This window comes from Brachyhypopomus gauderio, chromosome 1 (assembly GCF_052324685.1).
Source record: "Brachyhypopomus gauderio isolate BG-103 chromosome 1, BGAUD_0.2, whole genome shotgun sequence".
Classification (NCBI taxonomy): Eukaryota; Metazoa; Chordata; class Actinopteri; order Gymnotiformes; family Hypopomidae; genus Brachyhypopomus; species Brachyhypopomus gauderio.
The window spans coordinates 42,606,806-42,631,269 of record NC_135211.1 but is presented as its reverse complement, the minus strand read 5'-3'; the positions used below and the strand labels follow the sequence as shown (position 1 = coordinate 42,631,269).

The 24,464-nt window shown below is 42.1% G+C and overlaps 1 protein-coding gene and 1 long non-coding RNA gene across 5 annotated transcripts; one reads left to right on the top strand and one right to left on the bottom strand.

The window, feature by feature from the left end:
• The first annotated feature begins 1,415 nt into the window (after positions 1-1,415).
• On the top strand, positions 1,416-6,828 carry LOC143521185 (uncharacterized). 4 transcript variants are annotated; one of them, XM_077013817.1, is made up of 4 exons: positions 1,416-1,522; positions 2,268-3,692; positions 6,150-6,228; positions 6,348-6,828. In XM_077013817.1, the coding sequence occupies exons 2-3, from the start codon at positions 2,276-2,278 to the stop codon at positions 6,158-6,160; spliced, it is 1,428 nt and encodes a 475-aa protein (XP_076869932.1). In that variant the 5' UTR covers positions 1,416-1,522; positions 2,268-2,275; the 3' UTR covers positions 6,161-6,228; positions 6,348-6,828. The 4 variants fall into 4 exon arrangements, with proteins under 4 accessions (XP_076869932.1, XP_076869924.1, XP_076869915.1 ...); XM_077013809.1 differs by having other exon boundaries at positions 6,150-6,261; XM_077013800.1 differs by having other exon boundaries at positions 2,268-6,056.
• Positions 6,829-16,829: 10,001 nt separating this feature from the next.
• Positions 16,830-21,145, bottom strand: LOC143521184 (uncharacterized). Its single transcript, XR_013132687.1, has 2 exons — positions 20,729-21,145; positions 16,830-19,231 (listed from the first exon to the last, which is right to left on the bottom strand). It is a non-coding gene; the product is annotated as an uncharacterized LOC143521184 (long non-coding RNA).
• Between the last annotated feature and the right edge of the window lie 3,319 nt (positions 21,146-24,464).

Here is a 24,464-nt window from a genome sequence, read left to right as displayed (position 1 = left end):
TTTTATAGCTGCTCTGAAAGGAGTCAGGCTTACCGCACGTTCAGTACATGTTTCTGTCCACTGGCCACCGTCACCACTGTCATCAGCCACGGGAGCTGATGAAGGCCCTGCTGTGGCAAACATTTGAGTAATTTTTATACATTTGGCTGCGTTTACTTGAAGTTCAAGCTTCTTTTTTGTCGTAGTTTCTCTGCACCTCCTTTGCGCTTTTTCTCCATCTCAGATACTCACATACGTTATGTTAACCAACGTTAGATTGCACTACGCACCGGCGCATGGAGGAGGGGGTGTTTGATGATATGATTGGTGCAGCTCTGTGTCAGTAAAGAAAATAACCAATGGGCTGCATACCACCGTGTTTAAGGACCGGTAAACTCTCGCGCTGACTTTTTTTTTGCCAAATGCATTATGCAGGCAGCAGGAGCATCGCGAAAGGTGTGTTAATGTGATTCGCCAGACTAGTGTCAATCAGCTAGCCTCCATCTGAATCGGCCCACTGATCTACTTGTTTTATGGGCCGGTCAGACCAACATATAAATAGATTAAAAAGTGTCAGGACTGTCGGCCCAAATAGCACGTCGGCCCACCGGGAAAATGCCCGGTATGCCCGATGGCCAGTCCGTCCCTGCTTGACCTTCATTTGGAAAAGGAAGATTTCATGACACAATCCCCCCCCCCCCCCGCACGCACGCACGCACGCACGCACACACTGGACTAAATACACACAGGGGGTGAGACAAGACACAGGTGAGGTTTCTCTCTCTCTCTCACACACACACACACACACACACACACACACACACACACACACACACACACACACACACACACACACACACACACACACACACACGCTCTTGGCAACCATGAATGCCATGAAATGAAATGTGCCATATTTTGTCAATTGTGATTTTTACACCCCAATCGAAATTTGTCCTCTGCTTTTAACCCATCTGTGCATTCAGAACACACACACACACACACACACACACACACACACACACACACACACACACACACTAGTGATTACTAGGGGGCTGTGGATCACACGTGCGGTGGGCAGCCCTAGCCCGGCACCCGGGGAGCAGTTGGGGTTAGGTGCCTTGCTCAAGGGCACCTCAGTCATGGCCTCAGGTCTGGGAATCGAACCCACGACCCTCCGGTCACAAGACCAGTTCCCTAACCGCCAGGCCATGACTGCCCCATGCAGTCCTGGAGCTCCTCCATGCAGAGAATGCAGCTCCTCCATAAAGTCCTCACAGCTGCTGCTCAGGGCAGCACAACTACAATCAGAATAATACAAATATAAATTTGACACTAATCAACAGTTAAATAACATTGACAAGGAGATATGAAACTTAGACCAGCTTAACCAGTTTTTAAGAGAACATATTTCCTCCAACTTGTGTCAGCTTGTTTACTTGAAGGATGAAGTATTTAAGTCTGACAAGACAGTTGACAGAAAGAGACAGACCAGCAGGTGAACAGAGAAGACAGACACATCACAGCACAGCAGTCTGAGGTGAGACTTTGATTTGGCTTTTCTATCTTTTATTTTGTTTCCTTTTTCCCCATCCATTTATATTATTTATGGTAGGACAGGTTTCAAGTCTAGAGCAACACTGACTGTTTAAATGTCCTATTAACAGGTGTCGGGTCTAAAGAAACACTGACTGTTTAAATGTCCTATTAACTTTCCTCATGTTTCAGCAGTACCCTACACTGAATAAAATTATATTTTGAACCAAATTACTCTGTTACATCTAAAGGTATTTAGATGCTTTTCTCAAATTAAATTTATGATTTAATTGAAATCTTATATTTTGCTTTAATATCAGTCAACATATCTTTCCCCAAAGAAAAAGTCTGCTTAGAATCTAAGTTAAAAGATGATTTTTTACTTTTTTCTAGGTAATCTAGGCTGGAGTGTTGTGAAGTGGGACCAGCCTACCGTGACACTATCAATACAAAATTACCATAAAATACATACTTCACAACCTAGTTAGCTAGTCTGCCATCTTTGGCTCAACGACTGCGCAGCACAAAAATAAAGACCCCTTTAGGCATCAGATTCAGTGCTGATTGGCTAAATTTTTACTTTTTTATTTTACAATGATAAGTGAAATGTGAAATATTGCCAAATTTTGCGAAAAATAGCGCAGGTAGTTTATCTATATCTGCACTTGATCATTGAGTTCTTGTTCAGTTTACATGATTAAAGAGTTAATCAACTTTTAATACAACAGTTTATCTTTGCGATTCTGCAGGCTTTGAGATGGAGAGGAAGGTTCTACTCTACTGTTTCTGTCTCTGTCTGGGTTTGACCTGCATCACTGCTGCCACATTCAGCAAAGCCATTGTGAAGCAGGTTCATACCACTCATGACCTGGAAACAACTTCTTCGAGTGAAGACACTGAGGAGCTGAAAATCTTTAAGAAGCTGAAAACCATTAATGATCTGAAAAAGAAAACTACATTTGGTCAGAAATTCCCACGACATGGCCTCCAGACCCTTTACTGGTTTGCCAACAGTGTTGAAATTGATCAAAACAACATTACATGGCCTCGTAATTTCAATCCATCTCGGGGAGATTATGGCTTTCATCGGTATAGGAATAGAATATCTCACTGGATAACTCGCATTCCTGACATATCTAAAATGAGCAGTGCGTACTACTCTCTGGGGAGTCTCAGTCTGCGTAATGCAAACCAGTTGCCTGGGTATGTAACCCAGGACTACTACAATGCAGAAGGTCCAATGAGAAACATGGATAGAGTTGTAATTAGAATGTCAGACGACCAAGACACAATAGAAGAAGTTTACATCACGCAGCATTATGAGGACAGAAGCAGAGGGAGTGGCTATGATCCAGACCACACCTACAGAGTCCTTCCATCACTCCTCAGAGAGATTCAGGGTATTATTACAGATGATACATGCATAGATTGTAATAACCTATCAGGTTATGATTTATGTAAAATCTTAGATTACGAACAAAACATTTCAGATTTACAGAGAGCATATCCAGATATTCCAGGCTTAGTCAGGTTTATGATTCGTGCAGGTTATAACCCTGACAGGGTCCTCAGATTTTCAGAGACTCTTTCCTGCATCATTCCAAAACGAAGACCATGTTCACCGGACGCTTCCCCCCAATGTCAGGAACACAATAACATCAAACTTCAGGTGAAATCGACATCGAAGGGGTATGCAAGGATCACTTGGAGTGGGATACCAGAGAACGTCCTGAAAATGAAAATGAACATAGGCCTTTATCAAGAGGAAACTGAACTAGAGGTTTTCCCTCTTCATGGAAGATCTTATGGAACTATTGACACTAGTTCACCTCTAAATCCAGGTCTGCAGATAAACCTAAGATTTCTTAGGAGTGCTGACAGCTTCTTCTATGAAACAAATTACTATACACGTGTCTGGAGTGGCCCAAAGTTTAATGAAGCCAACGGGGTTCTACCAACTATTATCACAGGTTTTGATGCCAGTCTGCAGCTCTATACTAAAGGAGGCTATGCTTGTGCTCGACTCTACATCAGGAAGTCCTTCACTGAATGGAAATATGTCTCTGAGAACTCTTGGGTTGGACTCTACAAAAGTACACTGGATAATAATCACAAGTATAAAAAATACACATGGACTGGGAATTTTAAGGAGAAATCAAATCCAGATTACACTGGTGATTATGACATCTATGAGTATGAATTCAGTCTGTATATTAGGCCAGGAGTCCAAGCTCGATTCATGTTGAACGAAAGCTATGAAAGTGAGAAAGCCCGCACTGAACCCTGGGATGGTGTAGAGAGTCCTTAGTCAATCACCAACGATGAGTTACGGAGAAAATAAGAAAGGATAAAATCCTAGGAAGTAATAAACATCAATTAAACATTATTAAACTTCAGAACACCTGTGAAGAAGCCCCTCAGTGCCTTGATAATTTTAGAGGCTTTAAATGTCCTTGAAAATATATTTCCAAATTTTGTTATAGGTCATTCATGATTTGTTTAGATTTTTTTCAAGTGCAGTATTAATACTAAACTTGAAGTTTGATTGCAAGAGATAAAGATTTGCTATGTACTTCCCCAAGTGTATGTCTAATAATTTCTGAAAACTACAAGAAGCTCCAAATTAAATAGTTAATAATGTACAGAGGATATATCCACATTATGCTTATATAGGAAGATCTAAAAACATCCTGTAAATTCAGTGTAATGTAAATTATATATATACAGTTGTGATCAAATTTATTCAACCCCCACTGAAATAAAGTGTTTTGGCCAGTTTGACATTGATTTTGATCATTTCAGTCATCTTATTTACAATTATATCAAAGAGGCACTTATAAATTAGACAAACATAACATAATATTTATGATGGAATAACCACAAATGTTTTTACTGTGCTCACATCATTATCAGTTTTATTCAACCCCCTAGTGACATAATTTTTTAGTACTTAGTACAACATCCTTTTCCAGTTATGACAGCTTTCAAGCGTGAAGCATAGCTTGACACAAGTGTCTTGCAGCGACCTATGGGTATCTTAGCCCATTCTTCATGGGCAAAAGCCTCCAGTTCAGTCACATTCTTAGGCTTGCGCACTGCAACTGCCTTCTTTAGGTCCCACCAGAGGTTCTCAATTGGATTTAAGTCTGGTGATTGCGATGGCCACTCTAGAATGTTCCAGCCTTTCATGTTCAACCATGCTCTAGTGGACTTGGATGTGTGCTTCGGATCATTGTCCTGTTGGAAGGTCCAACGTCTCCCAAGCCGCAGGTTTGTGACTGACTCCATCACATTTTCCTCCAAGATCTCCTGGTACTGAAGGGAATTCATGGTACCCTGCACACGTTGAAGCTTTCCTGTACCTTTAGAAGCAAAACAGCCCCAAAGCATAATTGACCCCCCGCCATGCTTCACAGTAGGCAAGGTGTTCTTTTGTTCATAAGCCTGGTTCTTCCTTCTCCAAACATAGCGCTGGTCCATTGTCCCAAACAGTTCTAATTTAGTTTCATCTGACCACAGTACACTGTCCCAAAACCTTTGTGGCTTGTCCACATGACTTTTGGCATACTGCAGTCGACTTTTCTTGTTCTTTGGAGTCAGCAAGGGGGTGCGTCTGGGCGTTCTGGCATGGAGGTCTTCGTTATGCAGTGCGCGCCTTATTGTCTGAGCTGAAACTTCAGTGCCCACATCTGACAGGTCTTTTTTCAGTTCCTTAGCAGTCACGCGGGGATTTTTCTCCACATTACGCTTCAGGTAGCGCACAGCAGTCGCGGTCAGGATCTTCTTTCTGCCACGACCAGGTAACGTTTCCACTGTGCCCTTTAACTTGAACTTGCGAATGATACTTCTGATAGTGTCTCTTGGAATATTTAACAACTTCGCAATCTTTTTATATCCATTGCCATTCTTGTGAAGAGCAATAACCTCTTCTCTTGTCTTCTGGGACCATTCTCTTGCCTTCACCATGCTTGGAAACACACCAGTAGATGTCTAGAAGGAGCTGAGTATCACAGTCCTTTTAAATCTGCCTAATTGGTGCTTATCATGCTTGATTGCTGCTCGTTGACATCCACAGATGTTTTCAATACCTGATGGAAAACACTGGAATGAACCTCTGTTCTTAGGAGTGGTAGTCGTAAAGGGGTTGAATAATTGTGTCAATGAAGAAATCACAAAAAGGCCATTTAATACTTTATGACAAAAAAAATTGATGCTATCTTAGTTGCATTTAGTTCTTTAACAAGTCCTTGTAAGATTTCATTATGAACACAATTACAAATGTGCACTGAATTCCATAAAACCCTTCGCAGCATTGGGGGTTGAATAAATTTGATCACAACTGTAATTCCCCTCTCGGAACTCTCATCTCTTATACTTTAGTTCATAAGCACACAAGGTGTTCACAAGGTGAACATGAGGTGATTAAATCATATGATTGGATTGGATATATGATTGGAACTCACATCCCAATAATAGCACCTGCAGAAAATGAAGGGGATTATGTGAACTGCAAATCATTCCACAGCATTAATATACAGGTAGTGACCATCTTAAATGGACTTTGTTAAATAGATGTAAATAAAAGTGTAGCATTTAATTTATTCATAAACTTACTGTTATCTTCCATTTAGATCATATGTGATGCTTCAAACCTGAATACGAACCTTGAAGCCAAATGGCCCGGATCAGTGCATGATGCACAGATTTTTCGTGAGTCTGCACTATATAATACATTTGAACAAGGTAAGCCTGGGAAACCTTTGCTGTGGTTCACATTCAATTTTAACATGGTTTCAATCTATAGCACTGCATTCTTCTTGTGTTCACAGGACAATACAATGGTCTCCTTCTGGCAGACAGCGGGTGTCCCTGCCTTCCATATGTTATGACACCATACCATGACCATGAACCAGGACCACAGTCACGCTACAACCTGGCCCCATCTAAAACTAGACCAAGGGTGGAAATGACAATCGGGATACTCAAGGCCAGGTTTCAGTGCCTGCAAAGACTCAGGGTCACTCCAGAGAGGGCGTGTAACATTATAGTGGCATGTGCTGTGTTGCACAATATTTCCACTATCTGAAGGGAGCAACATCCTTCCATACCTGAAATAACTGATGAGGAGGAACCACATGTGATTGTATCGGGCCACAGAAATGATTGAATTGTTTGAGATGCTTTGTGCAGCCAATATTTTTCTTATTATTTTCTTTTCTTGCACCCAGCTGATATTTAATTATACAAATAAGACAACAATGTGTTTGATTTCTTTATTTCCTGTAAATAAAAAATAAACAGCAAGTTATATTCCATGTTCTCATTTTTTAGTAAAAACCTTCACATCTATATATTCACAGCAATTACCCCCACCTTTAACTTATGCTCGAGCAACTCAATTTCAATCTGCGTGAGTCTCATTTGTTGTTTTATTTGCTCAAGCTTTAAATCAGTCTTCTCAATTTGCTTCTGGAGGTGTAGTTTATACAAATCGTTAACGGGCAACTTGGAAACATAGAGGAAGAAAAACATACCATATAGTCAAACGAAGATCTTTGTGTTCTTAAATATTTTGATTATATAATAAGACATGAAACTAATCTTCCTGTTCCAAGCTGACCTTTGGATGTTGATGGTCCTGCATTGGGCTGTACATTAACATGTACTGTACATCCATAGGCCTTCCAAGTGCATCATTCCACTGAGAGGCAGCAGAGACGGTTTCTTCATCATGGATCAGGGCCGGCCATTCCATTAGGCAATATAGGCAAATGCTAGGGGCGCCATCTGTCCGGGGGGGGGCGCTCGCGTGAATGTGTTCTTTTTTTTCCCCACACAATCATAATTTCAATGTTTAATAATATTAGTCAAATTAATAATTATTATAATAACATACGACACCTATCACCCGCACGCTAACCCCCCCCCCCCCCGCGCGACCTGCACACCTCGTTACTGTTTCTCTGTGGGGGAAAAAGACAACATCACAGAGTGAGTGACATCTCCTCGTAAAGACGTCAAAAAGGCAGAAGTCCTCTGGTGCCCAGGGGAGAAAAAGGAGAAAAGTGGAGGAAGAAAGGTGGCAAAAAACAGGTAATATAATGGGTAACTTTTCGAGAACCTGCTGAAGTGTAATTGAAGGGTGCTTAGTTTTAATATGAGAATGCATGTTTGATGTGTTTCCATCTTTGGCGGTTTGCTCTCCTTTTTATTTGAAACAAATCCAAAATGCTGCCAATAGTTGTGGTGTTTTTCTTTGAAACCAGCTCGTTTGACTCACAACTTTGTTAAGCGCTTTGTGACAACATGTGTTGTGAAAAGCGCTATACAAATAAACTTTGATTGATTGATTGAACTAACACTCGTCGTCATAAATGTAATTAATATACCTTTAACGTTCATGTCCTGCGTGGTAGTTGGCTGGGTTGAGCTTCCTCCAGGGATGCCGTCAGTTATAGGCCGGCCTCTGTTCTGTGATAGTGCCAGCTCTTCAGCCTGGATGAAAGGCGGTGGTGGTGGTCCCCCTCCGGTTTTACGCGCCTCCGCCTTTTTCCTATTAGCTACAAAACCATAACCAACTGTAACCTATACAAGGCTGGGCTGGTTATATGTAAAACATTAGGTAATTATGTACTATTTGCACTATGTTTTTATGTTTTATTTTTATTTGCTGCCATGTGCGCTTCACCCCACCATGATTACACCTATATTGTGTACATGAAAATAAGAAAAAATAGGGTAAAAAAAGACAACTATCACTTAAAAAAAATTTATTTCTTGTTAATTTATGTCATAACTTTATTTGAAGATTAAATAATAACTTACGCATTAACTTGGTCAGCAATTTTTTGCCATGCCAATTTTCTTTGGTTGGAGGCTGTTGTAGTTTTTTTTCTGATTAAATATATATTCATTTTCTGCATATGCAGACATTAATATTTCTTGCTCAAGTGGTGTAAAATAACTTGATCTCTTTTTTTCATCATTAGCGTCCATGGTGAATCAGTTTTTCGACACACCATTGAGAATGCCTTTTAACAGGTAACGTGAATGCGCTTCAGCTGGGTTTAATCTACTCAAAATCAACTAAACTAACTGTGATCAGCTTTTGAGGAACCGAAAATTCTGACACTGCGAGATTAATCAACTTTGAGTTCTTTTGAGTTTAGAGTTTCTTAAACCCGCTTCTTGGAATACCCCCCAGGAGGTATAAGGTCGGTGCAACACTCAGACAACATAATACAAACACAGAGAGCTGAGAATTACATGCAAGTCTGGGCATTAAAGTGACACAAATCAATCCAGCCAGGCTGTCACGCCTCGGGTGGTAAAAGCTGAGCTGAGACAACATGTCAAAGTGTTTGGGGAAGACATGGATGTGCAAAACATCAGAACTTCACTGTATCCAAAGTCACACAAGAGAGCATCACTGGCTTATTTGCCTTATCAGACATGTCAATATTTCACACTTAAATGCATTTGAGTTAGCGTGGCATGACCTCACATGCAGGAATTTGTATATACATATAACATCCCAAATGCTGTTTTCATAGTGTCATGGTGTGGACTAGTGAACTGGTCTAAATGGTGCTGCATTTGTATTGGGAAAGAACAAGCCAACTGTAAAGCAAGACCACCATGTCATACCTGACCAATATGTATATGAACATAGAGATCCATTCAGAATCACACTGAAGTCCATCTGAGCTGAGAAAAACAAGCAGCTTGTGCAAGTCTGGGCAATGGATTAAAGTTACGCAACTCCATGACTGGAGATATAAATTGATTGATATAGAGTTAATTAAAAAAGAAGCTTTCTTTACTGTGTTGGTAAAATGTATGAATGTCTGTACAGGAAGACAATGAGGTAGACGGATTGAACATAAGACTGTAGAGTTCACATGGGCTGTTCTTCACTGAACAGAGGAACTCTGGGTGAAACATGCATGTCTCTGTCCAAATGGGAAGTGTGGACACATACACGATGGTGTTGTCTCTCCGTTCTTATATGCTGTACATTTGCTGAAAATCTTGTAGCTCAAAAATGCTCAACTGTCTCGTAGTTTGGCTCTGAATGGATGATGTTATATTCATATCTGAATTGTACAGTCTGAATAGAATAATAGTCTTTTCACACCTGAATAGTATAGTCTGAATATAATAGTGTAGTCTTTTCACACTGAATAGAATAGTATAGTCTATTCACATTTGAAGAGTATATTCTGATTATAATAGTATAGTCTGAATAGAATAGAATAGTATAGTCTAGTATAGTTTCTCTTCCATGGTATTGAACTTACACCTATCCTGACAACGCTGCAGGTGTGGGCAGCAGAGTTGCAGATCAAAGCCATTCATGTGTGGCTTTTGAACGATGAGAACAAGCAGTTTGGGAATCCTGGTGGGGAATTTTCTGAATTTATGTTTTACCTTTTTACCAAACATTTTAAACAGGTCATCTTTACTTTCTTTAGTCCCCAAGTCAAGGGAACTAAATTGAATTACAAAATGATCTGGAGGTATAAGGAGCAACACTCAGACAACATAATACAAACACAGAGACCTGAGAATAACAAGCAACACATGCAAGTCTGGGCATTAAAGTGACACAAATCAATCCAACCAGGTTAGAAGTCACACCTCACGCCTCGGGTGGGAAACGCTGAGCTGAGACGCTTTATAGTGTTTGGGGAAAACATGGATGAGCAAAACAGAACTTCATTGTGTCCAAAGTCACACAAGAGAGCATCACTGGCTTATTTGTCTTATCAGACATGTCAATATTTCACATTTAAATGCATTTGAGTTAGTGTGGCATGACCTCACATGCAGGAATTTGTATATACATATAACATCCCAAATGCTGTTTTCATAGTGTCATGGTGTGGACTAGTGAACTGGTCTAAATGGTGCTGCATTTGTATTGGGAAAGAACAAGCCAACTGTAAAGCAAGACCACCATGTCATTAATTTTTACAAAGTCTACTGCTTCAGTTTTTATAATGGCAATTTGCATATACTCCAGAATGTTATAAAGAGTGATCAGCTTAACAACAATTAATTGCAAAGTCAATATTTGCCTAGAAAATGAACTTTATCCCCCAAAACACATTTCAACTTCATTGCAGCCCTGGCTTAAAAGGACCAGCTAACATCGTTCAGATCAAATCAAATCAAAATTTATTTGTATAGCACTTTTCACAACACATGTTGTCAGGATTTACAAGGTTAACAATACCACGGACGTAGTTTGGGGGGGGGGGGGGGGGGGGGGGGGGGGCATGTCCCCCCCACTTTTTCAAAAGCCGGTTTTGGTCCCCCCCAGTTTTTACAGTTAAAACCAAATATTTAAATAGCGACGAAGTCATGTCCCCCCCACCTTTAAACGGTTAAAAAACAAATATCTAAATAGCGACGAATCTAGCACTAGGACCATGCAGAAAACGACCGCTCCGAGCTCTGCTCCGGTAACATCCAAGCCCCCCCGGCTCAACAATTTTCGTTCACCACCCCCATGTGTGTCCCCCCCACCTATGAAATCAAAATTACGTCCATGAACAATACTATGGGTCCAGAACACTAATTAGCAAGCCAAAGGTGACAGTGGCGAGGAAAAACTCCCTATGATGGTGGGGAATAGGAAGAAACTTCAGGAGAACCAAGACTCAAAAGGGAACCCATCCTCAATTGGGCGGCCCTTTAACACACAAATTACACAAAATACAGACAAATACACAGTCACACACAAATCACACAATCAGACTAAGTAAAATGTAAAAATGAAAATGTCTGTTGATGAACGCCAGGTTTTCATTCCGTGTCTGAGTGATGATACTGGTATTGTAGGCTCTGACTGCAGTGTTACTCCCCAGGTGAACCTTGGAGAAAAAAGATACGTGATGTGGTAAATATGTAACAGATTAATCAAAGGCCAAAGTAAATAGATAAGTTTTTAGTCGGGATTTAAACATTGAGACCGTGTCTGAGTCCCAAATAGAGGCAGGAAGATTATTCCACAGTTGTGGAGCTCTAAAAGAAAAGGCTGTTCCACCTGCTGTGATCTTGCGAGCGAAGTGTACGTGCTGGGATATATTGTTCAATAAGTTCACTAAGATAGTCTGGAGCTAAGCCGTGCAGTGTTTTTTTTATATGTTAATAAAAGTATTTTATAGTCAATATGGAATCTAATTGGCAGCCAGTGTAATGAGATAGTACGGAACGAATGTGATCAAACTGTTTAGTTTTTGTTAAAACTTGTGCTGCTGCGTTCTGAACCAGCTGGAGTTTGTTTATAGATTTACCAGAACATCCAGCTAGAAGACTATTGCAATAATCTAGACGAGAGGATATGAATGCATGGATTAGTTTTTCTGCATCACTAGTATTTAATATGTTTCTAATTTTAGCAATGTTGCATAAGTAAAAGAACGCTACCCTAGTTATATTATTAATGTGTGTATCGAACGAGAGATCTTGGTCTATTGTGACGCCTAAGTTCTTTACCTCTGCGTTGGGGGTTATAGTAAAAGAATGTAGATTCAATGCTACTGTAACGTACTGCGCAAGGAAGAACAGGGAGGCAGACACAAATGCTGAGGAGAGCAAGATTTATTCAAGGAAATTCCAAAATCAGGGTCGATTAGGCTAGCGCGGGTCAGATTGTTGAGGGAGTCCGAACATTGAACAAGCAAAGACATTTTAACACAAGGAGTACTCACAAAAACCGCAACAACGCAACAGGCTAAAACAAACGGGGAAACACAAATACAAACACAACAGCCAGCAAATGTGAACAGAGATACATGCATAGCACAAAACAACTGATACCAGACATGGGCAATACAAGGACTATAAATACACTGAACTAAACTAGGACCAGGTGACAACACTGATGATATGGGCGTGGAAGACAATGGGAAAAGCATAGAAACAGACAAGCTGGGCGGGATGAACGGGCAAGAAACACAGACACGAGGGAACCCGGAGTGACAGCTAGGAAAGGGGGCGTAGCCCTACGTGACAGCTACATTACGTATCTTGTCTCCCTAAATCATCGGGTTTTGCCGATAAATATAGCTGAGTGTCGTCTGCGTAGGAGTGGAAACTGATGTCGTGCTTATGCATAATCTCGCCTAAGGGTAACATGTACAGTGTGAATAGAAGTGGTCCTAGGACTGTCCCTTGTGGGACACCATATTTAACCTGCACAGATTTAGAGGTTTTATTATTAACTCTTACACATTGGAAGCGGTCGGTCAAATATGATCTAAACCAGGAGAGTCCGACTCCTTTAATACCTACCGTGTTTTCTAGTCTATCCAGCAAAATGTTGTGGTCTACAGTATCAAAAGCTGCACTAAGATCTAACAGTATAAGGAACGAGACGAGCCCATTATTGGCTGATATTAGTAAATTTACCATTCACTACCCTGAGTAAAGCTGTTTCAGTGCTGTGGTTTGGTCTAAATTCTGATTGGAACTTTTCATGGATACTATTTGATTGGAGATAGTGGTTTAACTGATTGGAAACTGCTTTTTCTAGAATTTTAGAGATAAATGGGAGATTAGAAATGGGTCTATATTTTAATTGTTTGGGCACGTACACTAGGTTAAGGGAAGAGTTAATCATATTAAGTAAGGGCCCTGCAATGGCATCATTGTTTTTCTTCTGTTAACCATGGTTATCTCTAAAGAAACACGTGCAGTCATCATTACACTGCACAAAAATGGCCTACACGGATCGCAGCTAGAAAGATTGCATCTCAGTCAACAATCTATTGCATCATCAAGAACTTCAAGGAGAGAGGTTCCATTGTTGCCAAAAAAGCTCCAGGGCGCCCAAGAAAGACCAGCAAGCACCAGGACCGTCTCTTAAAAGTGTTTCAGTTGCGGGATCGGGCTACCAGCAGTGCAGAACTTGCTCAGGAATGGCAGCAGGCAGGTGTGAGTGCATCTGCACGCACTGTGAGGTGGAGACTCTTGGAGCAAGGCCTGGTCTCAAGGAGGGCAGCAAAGAAGCCACTTTTTTCCAGAGAAGAGAACATCAGGGACAGACTGATATTCTGCAACTGGTACAGGGAGTGGACTGCTCCCTGTTAATCCCCTCTGTTTTATCCACTCGTCGTCGGTCATTGTGTTTGCTATGTCCCTGTTCTTCCTTGTGCCTTTTCCTCTCCGCATTCAGCGTCCTGTAGCGTCCTGTTTCTTCCCTTCATTTCTCCCTCGTGGTTATTGGGTTAGTTCTGATTTGACTTGCCTGATTTGGTCTTGTTTCTTTGTTTAAATATTTGGTTATTCCTTTGTACACTTCTCCCCATCAGTTGGTTTCCCCGGTAGGTTTAGTTTGTAGTAGTGTGTCTGCGTGTGTGTATCCGTGTTCACTTGTTTATTCTGTCCTGGTTCAATGTGTGTTATTAATGTTTCCAGCGATTGTGTTTCATGCTTCTGTGTATTGGTCTGTGTTTTAGTGCTGTGTTCCTGTCCTGTTTGAATCAAGTACGCGCTTTGGTGTTTCAGTATTTATTGAGGTTTGTCGTTTCATGTTTGTACTCTGTTTGCTAAGTTGTTCTTGTAGGTTCTCAGTTTTGTCTTTCGCATGTTCTCCTTAGTTTACTTACCGCTTTACCTAGTTATTTTCCTTTGTGTGGTCCGTTGCCTGTTTTATTTAATACAACATTTCTTGCATTTGCGTCACACCCATCCCCTTGATTCGTTACAATTTATATTTAAAAGTTGTTCTCTGCACTACTTTATGTAAAATAATTTTAAAATATTTTTTGTGCAACACCTTTACATTTATTTCTTATTATACAGTAATATTTGATACAATATTTGATAACAAATATATATATAATCAGTGGCGGATGCTGGTCTTTCAAGGAGGGGAAGCTCAATTTCGGGTGAGTGATAGAAGTCAGTCTCCAAACACAAGCAGCTACAACAAAAACCACCAGAAATAGAAGCTCGATTTGTTACTAGTCATTTTTAACGAAGAAAATGCTGTTAAGAGGATTAGGAAAATCTCCGTTTCAACTACAGAATGAAAAAAAAAAAAAAAATTAAAATAAATGCTCCCGAGGAAGTTTACACCAAAAGATTGCTAATTCTCTCATTTCGCTTGTCAATCAAAAAGGGATTCAGCCTCAGACAGATCATCCAATCATCATGCAGAAGCTGAGCGTCCGGGCCAGCCGAGGCCAGCCCACTGCCCCATAGACCCCCAGAGACGCTGAGCGTCCGATGGGCGGGACAAAGCACAGCATTTATCCAATGGCTTGTCTCGTTTCGCTGCACTCTTTGCTTCGCTATTGAACTCTGTAGACGCTCAGCGTCCACACCGTATAAAGCGCTGTGAAGCTGCGGGACTGAGTGAGAGGAAAGCCGCGTCGTTACTAGTGATAAGAAGCTGATTCTGAACAAAAGTTGAGCGCATTGTAGCGCATATTTAGTCAATGACATGTACACACAACAGTATATGTTTGATCACTTATTTTTTGACATTTTAGGGGGAAGCTGAGCTTCCCTTGCAGTCTTAGAGCAATCGCCACTGGTGTATATAAAGTGTAAAAAAACGGTAATTTTCTGGAAATGGGGGCGCCAGAAAATTACTGTAAAAAAACAGATAAGTACTGTAAATTTAAAAACATACATAAACTGTAAAAAAAACGGCAATTTTCTGGCGCCCCCGTTTCCAGAAAATTACCGTTTTTTTACAGTTTATGTAAAAAAACAGATAAGTATTGTAAATTAAAAAACATACATAAACTGTAAAAAAACGGTGATTATAACACTTAACATGCAACACTGTCATTTTAAAGGAAATATTCCTAAAATTGAATGTGGTCTTTACTCTAGTTCACATTCAATTATAACAATATTGCAGTGTGGTGTAGGAAGGAGAGGTAGCAAACAGATCCACCGCAGCACAAGGCTTTTTAAATTCAAACTGCCTCAACAACATAATCACGCCAGACCCCACGATCACGCAGAAGAGACTTAATTTAGACACAAAACATGAGAGAACGGCAATAACACGACAACACTACACAAACATGGCATAGAATAATTCACACAGTACAACTACATAAATTGATGAAGGGGGACTTAAACCAAGTAATGCACATAATCAAGTACACAATTAATCAACACATGCATAGACATCACATTAACAGATAACGATACCGGAGTCGCAGAGACTCATGGGAAGTAGCGCCGTTGTCACGTAGGGCAACGCCCCCTCTCGTGGCTGCCACTCTGGGTTCCCTCGTGTCTGTGTTCCGTGCCTGTTTACCCTGCCCCGCTCGTTGTCTCTGAGATTCCCTGATTGTCCGCCACGCCCCTGTCATAATCGTCCCCACCTGTTCCTAGTTTAGTTCAGTGTTCATATAGTCCCTGTATTTCCCCAGTCTGGTTGTCGGTTGTTTTGGATGTCTGACCGTTTATGTGTTTCTCAGTTTCGTGTTGCCCTGCTGTCGTTTGTTGCTTTCCGTGTCGTTATGCCCCTGTACCTGTCCAACCTTGATGGCTCTCCTGTTATGACCCCTGCCTGCCACTACGATGACGATTGTGGAATGCCCTGCAATAAATCTCGCTCTTCTCAGCGATTGTGTCCGTCTCCTCGCTCCGTGGCGCGAGCCACGTTACAGCCGTCCCCCATTGGACCGACGCTTCAATATAAAAATATATATAACATTAATAGTTAAAATGAGCCATAAACTCCGAACCGTCAGAACACACATTTCAACGCTACGGTTATAGTTAAACTATGATCGGACAGGAATGCCAGACACATGTTCTAGCACTATATGAACCGATAAGAATATATTACGCGTTAACTAAATAAGTTACATGCACTGAAAGCTGACGTTGCAAATACTCATTTGAAGAAACACTGATTTCAAAACTCATGCATTTGGGCTGCAGCGGGGTGATAACGAAAGGTTCTTCAAACAATATGCACAACCAGAACAACTCTTCATGCACACTGTGCAGTGGTCCGATTCAAACAGGCCCCACCCCTACCAATCATAAACTTAACATATTCAGTTATCTTTACTTAACATGATCATTGCAATGCCTATTTCAGCTCAATAATGATAACAACTAGTTTTATTTAGTAATGGCAATATTTTTTATGAAACATGAAATAATAATTAATGATTACTAAAATAATTTATTAAAACCTAATCCGGGTTTACAGTGTAGATACAGTGATACAGATACAGTGCATATTTAATAGTGGATTGAAAATGAGATGGATCTGGAACGCCTTAACTCTTTATGTATGTTATAAATATAAAAATAAATCACAGTCAAGAACATTTTACTTTTTACTCACTTTTATAACATGAAAATCACATATTTAACATGTCAAAACTTAAATTAAAACATGCATCAATGTTGTCTTGTAATATTTCCTTGAAATTAATTCCAGAAGATTCTATTACTTTGTCTCATTAAGATTAATCAATATTACTTTCTTTTTACAGTTTGTTTAGTTAAAATTATTATCTAAGAATTGTTAAAAAACAGATTTATAATGTATTTAATTTATACAGATTTTTCTTGTTAAATCACATGACATTTTTAAATAAACAGTTTGTTCTGGTAATTGTAATACACTTTCCCTGTCATTTTAAAATACAGGAAAAAACTGTAAAATTTATTGGGAAAAACCTGTAAAAAAACTGTTTTTTTTTACAGTGTATATATATGCATAAATCACCAACAAGTTATTAGCAGTGAAAAAAAAACAAATGGAATGAACGAATAAACCATAAAACCAGAAACTCCACACAGCTTAAACTATCACTGACTAACCAAGACACATAAATGCCTTCCAGGGAATTCCTAAATGAGATTCATCTTCCAATATATAGTATAATACTGTAACGTAGCTCGCGCTACGGAGCGAGGAGACGGACACAATCGCTGAGAGGAGCGAGATTTATTAAAGGGAATACCAAAATCAGAGTCGAAAGGACAGGCGTGGGTCAAACCGGGAGGGCAGCCAGAACAGGTAAGGTACACGGGCATAATGGGACAGGGAACTTAAACACGACGGGAGACACGGAGCAGGCAAAACAAACACGGAAAACAGAAACACAGCGTAAACTCACGAAAGCACGAACCGACAGGATGAACAAACCAACTGATAGCCAAAATCACGGATGACACGACTGGGGAATGACGGGACTTATATACATAGAACCAAACTAGGGACAGGTGATGACAATGACACAGGGGCGTGGTAACAAACGAGGAATCATCAAAATAAACGAGCAGGGCAGGGAACCCAGAGTGACAGCTACGAGAGGGGGCGTTGCCCTACGTGACAAATACCAATTTTACCAATACCAACTGTTTGGACACAAACACCACAAGAGGTTTTATTTATGTATTCCAATATTTCTTTGTAGGATTTTATACAAATCCTTCATTTATTTATTTATTTGTTGTAACTCAACCGTGACTGATGACGTATGATATACCCTCCCAGACGTTACAGTGAGCTAGCACATTGTTGCAGCTGTCGTCCAACATGAATCGTATCTGTGCCTCAGGTCCAATAGCCATGTTAGACTGATATTACTAGATTTCATAGTCATAATCCTCAATGTAGACATCTTTTGGTACTTTCAAGAAGCTTATGGCTCACTGGAATGTTGCATATTGTCATTCCCATCCATGAAATTTCTGTAGAATCCTATCCATGGGAAAGTATTTTGAAAATTGTCAAAGCACTTCCAAGCATATCCATCTTTAAGATGGTAACACTGAAAACTTTCACGAGTTTCTTAACGAATAAGACTTTCATTTCTGGATTTCTCGGTATATTACTCCTTTTTTTTTTTTTTGCTTGTCCCTTTCTCCTGGATCTCCTCGTCTCCACTGCACAGATTTTTGCTACGTTTTCTGGAATGCTGGTTTTCATTATTGACCGGACCCAGATACACTGAACCATAGTCTTCTTCAGACTGCTGATTTATGTCATGTTTTTGGTGATAATCATCAGTGAAAGGAATATCTTGGCAGTCAAAGGCATTTGAAAATACATTGTCCCACCCGGTAGAGTCATAATTGACCCGATCCAGAAGCTCTAATAAACGTCCAGGGTATGAACCTGTGGACTGCATACTAGAGTAACGATTTTGTGACTGTAATGTAGGAAGGTTTTGAATCTCCATCAAGAGTTGTGGACTGACCCTGTAGGTGTTGTCTGGGTCATAGCCACTCCCACCAATTCTGTCTAAATGCTGTGTGATGTACACTTCTTCTATTCGTCGATCAAACAGAAGAATCACAATTCTGTCTAGGTTTCTCAAGTCATTATTGTTTAATCTCACACCGTACTGGTGTGTGACATAGCCAGGAAATCTACTTCTCACTTTTTGGTCATTGAGGTTGCCCAAACTATAGTATTCCGTGCCTAGGTCTAAGTCGGGTAAGGTTCTTTCGTAGTTACGATACAGATGAAAGCCAAAATCTCCTTGAGTCGGATCTATGTTCTGAAGCCTAATGACATAATTTTGATCAATGTTAATGTTGAGTGCAACAAAATATAGTAGAAATAAACCGAGTCGTGGGTATTTTTTACCAAAATCAGTGTTTTTAAGGTCATCGATGCTTCTTAATTTCTTTGGATCAGTGGCAATGGCCAAAATCAGACAGAGGCAGAAACAGTGCAGGACTGAACTCCACTTCATCATGAACCCTGCAGAATAAGAAGACAACACATTTCATTCAGCAATGCGTGTAAGAATTTTCTCAGAAACTTTAGTGCAAGATTCAAGAAAGGCAACCGAGTTCTCCAGTCGGAGGCAGCGTGGAAGCATTTGAGGATACAGCAATTTTAGGGTTGCCAACTCTCACGCATTGAGCGTGAGACATCACGCATTTGACTGTCTTCACACGCTCTCACGCCACACATCAGATTTCTCACGCCGGAAAAAAATCTAGTTTATTTACCTCGGCTCGATATTTATGATTCAATGAGTTACTAGTTTGCTCTGGCACCAACCACTGGCGAGCGATCGATCGCAACATAATATTTAATTTGTCACCCCGCCCGGTAACATTCGCGTTCTGTGGGCATATAAACCCCATACATGACAAAATGGGATAAAAATGTGTTTTTATACGCCAACTGTAGTATCATTTATCTATAAAATTGTTATAAGTACACATTAATAAGGTCCTTATTAACACTGAAGAAATAACAAATTATTATTTTATTAACTTTGATTTTTGGTTTGTAACAGAAACAATTGCATCATGAAGTGAAGTGCATCAGTTTGCATGAAATGGGAAAAAAATGAGATCCTTATTTAAACTAGAAACATTTTTGAACTGACTGGCATTTGATACTGAAAAATGAAATTAAATAAAATCAATAAATAATAATGAGTTCAACTTGATCAGCAACATTAATTTGCAACATCAATTGATTAATAGATTAACACTTTAACCCACTTTAATCTTAACGTCTTCACGTTCTCTCATATTTGTTAATGTAAAGAGAACTGTTCAGTCAGACAGCTAGGGTTTGTTGTGAAACTAAGTAGTTACAATTTAAAGCAATTTCAAGTACTTAAGCCAAAATTCCAGCACATTTCAAACCTGAAACACATTAAAATTCGTCAGGCAAATGTTCCTTATTTGGAGAGTATAAACGCCTCCGCCATTCGCAGAGGTTCGCACGAGGTGGGCGGAGTTGAGCGCTACGGCCACTCGCGAAATTATAAATAAGGCTTAAACCAGGTCACATGCACGCCCCCCCAGGCACTGCACTGCGCCCCACTATTTGAGAAGCACTGCGTGTAGTCTAAACACAGGTCGTAATAGTGACTGTAGTCTAAATACAGGTCAGTAATAGTGATGGTAACCTAAACAGTTCAGTAATAGTGACTGTGGTCTAAATACTGGTCAGTTTTAGTGAAAGTAAGTTCTAATTGTAGTACCTCTGTGTTTAATTAAGTAAACATACAATTGAATTAAAATATCAATATTACAGTCCACACAACTGTCTTAGAAAGCACATGAACATTACATAAAAAAACTCATGTTGGCATTTTCAAAAAATCTAATCCAATATTGTTAGATGGGAAGCTACTGCTACTGCTGTGCCACCCCCTTTTATGGTGTTTGATCTATTAAAACATAATGTCAATGTTTGAGGAAGAAACAAAGTGTAACAGAATATCAGTCTCACCTCAGACTACTGTGCTGTGATTTGTCTTATCTGTCCACCAGCTGGTCCGTCTCTTTTTCTGTCAGCTGTCTCATCAGACTTAAATACTTCATCCTTCAAGTAAAAGTGCCCTCCCCATGTCAGCTGACACAAATACGAGCAAACACGTACTCTAATTAAAAAAAATGGTTCCGCAAAAACACGTCTTCATCTCCTCATGAGAAATCTGCTGTCGGCATTATTTAACTCTTGATTTGTTTCAGCTTTACATTTGGAATATTTGGGCATTATGTGTGTAGTAGATTAACAACAGTTTACATTCAAACCACGTATCGGAAATGAGGTCAATATCCGCAAAAATACTAGATCCAATGTCGTGGACATTTTTAAAGAAACCAATCCAAAATCACCACAAATCCAGCCTAATAATAGCACAGAGGTTTGTTTCCGTAAACACTGCAGGGGACAACCCCCCCCCCCCCCTATTATGCCCGTGTCCCTGCCTGCCCCATACCTCATGACTCCCTATTCAGATCCTGCACCTGGACCACAGTCCCACTACAATCAGGCCCACGGCAAAACCAGGGCAAGAACTGAAATGACCCTAGGAATCCTTGAGGCCAGGTTCCAGTGCCTGAAGGGGCTCAGAGTTACCCCTGATAGGGCGTGCCACATGTGGTATTACACAACATTGTAACCATCCAGGGAGAGCGACAGCCTACCATCTCTGACATGCCCACAGACGAGGAACCTTACATGCATGTGGGTGACAATAGAGATGGTAGAGTTGTCAGAGACTCCATCTGCAATCACTGCTTTTCACATTAAGTCATGCACCACCACCCCCCCCACCATGTAACCTTTTAATATACATTACAGTCAAATTCACTGTTATGTTTCATTATTTCATTTTTCCTGTAAATAAATATATTTTAGAATATATTTTAAGAATAAGATATAGTTATGTACAGCCATACCACTTTGTACTATATTCTTATAGGCCCACTTCATTTTTATCTGATGGCATGTGTGTTTTACACCACTCAGATTAGACCTGGAATTAGTAAGTGTTCAATTAAAAAAATATTTTAAAACTCAATACAGTATTATAAATGTGGAGAATATAATAATATAATCATGCCATTCTGGTAAATATAAAAAAATAATTTTCACTCACGCATTAACTCTGTTGGCAATTTTTTGACATGCTGTTCTCTGCCTTTCTCTAGCAGCTACCGTTTTGGAACCAAAAACTCTTGAGTATGTCAGATTGGGGTAAGACAACTCAGAGTTCAGGGTTAAGTTTAGAGTTTGTTAAACCCGCTTTCTGGAATACCCCCCTGGTCTAAATGGTGCTGCATTTGTATTGGGAAAGAACAAGCCAAATGTAAAGCAAGACCATGTCATACCTGACCAATATGTATATGTACATTGAGATCCATTCAGAATCACACTGAAGTCCATCTGAGCTGAGAACAACAAGCAGCTTGTGCAAGTATGGGCAATGGATTAAAGTTACGCAACTCCATGACTGGAGATATAAATTGATTGATATAGAGTTAATTAAAAAAGAAGCTTTCTTTACTGTGTTGGTAAAATGTATGAATGTCTGTACAGGAAGACAATGAGGTAGACGGATGGAACATAAGACTGTAGAGTTCACATGTGCTGTTGTAACGTTTGCGACGGGCAGGCATGACGCAAATGCAGTTATTAGTAGTTTTTAATGAAAAGGGGATACAAACACGATAAGGACACGGAAGACAGAGGGAGCTAAGCAAACTAACGGGGAGAGAGCATGAACTAAACGGGTACGTTAAACAACTGGGAACAAGTATACGCATGAACACACAACTAACAAACTGTAACCACATAAGCAACCATGAAAACCGGGGAAACTAGACACAAGAAACGCTAAAGCATAACAGTAGGATAACCCAAACAGACAGCCAGATAGAATAATATAAGGAATACTAACGAGGGGACATACTCAGAACACAAGCGCTAGACACTGGGAACAATAAACAAACAGACAGGGAGCGAAGTCAAAGGGAGAACATGAAAAGCGGGAGTAACAGGTCTTAGGGAGAAACGAGATAGAGAAGGAGCGAAGGATTACCGTGCAAGGAATGACCGACACCGGGGTAAAACACGAGGGGGTTTTTATACACGGAAACATGACGGTGGAACAAGACTCAGGTGTACGAGACTGACGACGGGGGCGTGACAGACAGAGGGAGGAACGAATGGGAGCGGGGAGCTAGGCGGGACCAGGGAGGAGGGAGGGGCTGGACGTGACATAACCCCCCCTCAAGGCGTGCAACTCCGGGGCACGCCAACCAGGGAGGATCGGACAGACGTTGGGGACAGAGACACCACGGCACAGAGGGAAACGAGAGGACGAGGCCGGGGCGGGGACAACAGACACGGGGCAGGACGGACACAATGGCTTGGGCACCGAACGCACGGGAGGATCAGGACAAGGAACGGGGCCAGACGAGACAGGACAGGGGGTCGACACAGGGGGCGAGACCAAGGGGGCCGGACAAGGCGTGGTCAAGGGTACAGGACTGGACACTAGGGCAGGCTGGGACACAGAGGCAAACAGACGGAGGACAACGGAGACAGGGACGGGAACAAAGTGGGTGACTACCTGGGGAACAGAGACTGGCACAGGGACATGGAGGACACCACCAAGGACGGACACAGGGACAGGCACGCGGACGCGGACAGACAAGCACACAGGAACGGGGACCAACAGGAAGCCAGGGAGGGGACAGGGCAAAAAAGGGAACACAGGTGAGTGTAAAACAGGATTAACATGAGTGTCAGTGTTCGGACAGTTCAGCCTGGAACCAGCCCCAGGCCCACAGGCGGGCAAGGCAGTTACCGTGGGGACTGGCGTGGGCTGAGGAGTGTCCGGGGGAACCGGCAGAGCCGGAGGAGGGTCCAGGGGAGCCAGGGAAGGGTCCAGGGGTACCGGCAGGTCCGGCTGAGGAACAGCGGAGGCCGGCGGAGGGGCCGCAGGGACCGGTCGACAGGCAGCGGGAACAGGTGGGGCCCGCTGACGGGCAGCGGGAGCAGGCGGGGGCCGCTGGCGGGCAGCGGGAGCAGGCGGGGGCCGCTGGCGGGCAGCGGGAGCAGGCGGGGGCCGCTGGCGGGCAGCGGGAGCAGGCGGGGGCCGCTGGCGGGCAGCGGAGACAGGCGGGGGCCACTTGCGGGCAGCGGAGACAGGCGGGGGCCGCTGGCGGGCAGCGGAGACAGGCGGGGCCCGCTGGCGGGGAACGGGAACAGGCGGAGCCCGCTGGCGGGGAACGGGAACAGGCGGAGCCCGCTGGCGGGGAGCGGGAACAGGCGGAGCCCGCTGGCGGGGAGCGGGAACAGGCGGCGTCGCCGTGAAGACGTCATCGGAGGGTGAGGTCGCCGTGCAGTCGTCATCGGAGGGCGTGTCCACCGAGGCGACGTCATCGGAGGGCGTGTCCACCGAGGCGACGTCATCGGAGGGCGTGTCCACCGAGGCGACGTCATCGGAGGGCGTGTCCACCGAGGCGACGTCATCGGGGGGCGTGGCGGCCGGGCCGACGTCATCGGGGGGCGTGGCGGCCGGGCCGACGTCATCGGGGGGGCGTGGCGGCCGGGCCGACGTCATCGGGGGGCGTGGCGGCCGGGCCGACGTCATCGGGGGGCGTGACCACCGGGCCGACGTCATCGGGGGGCGTGACCACCGGGCCGACGTCATCGGGGGGCGTGTCCGCCA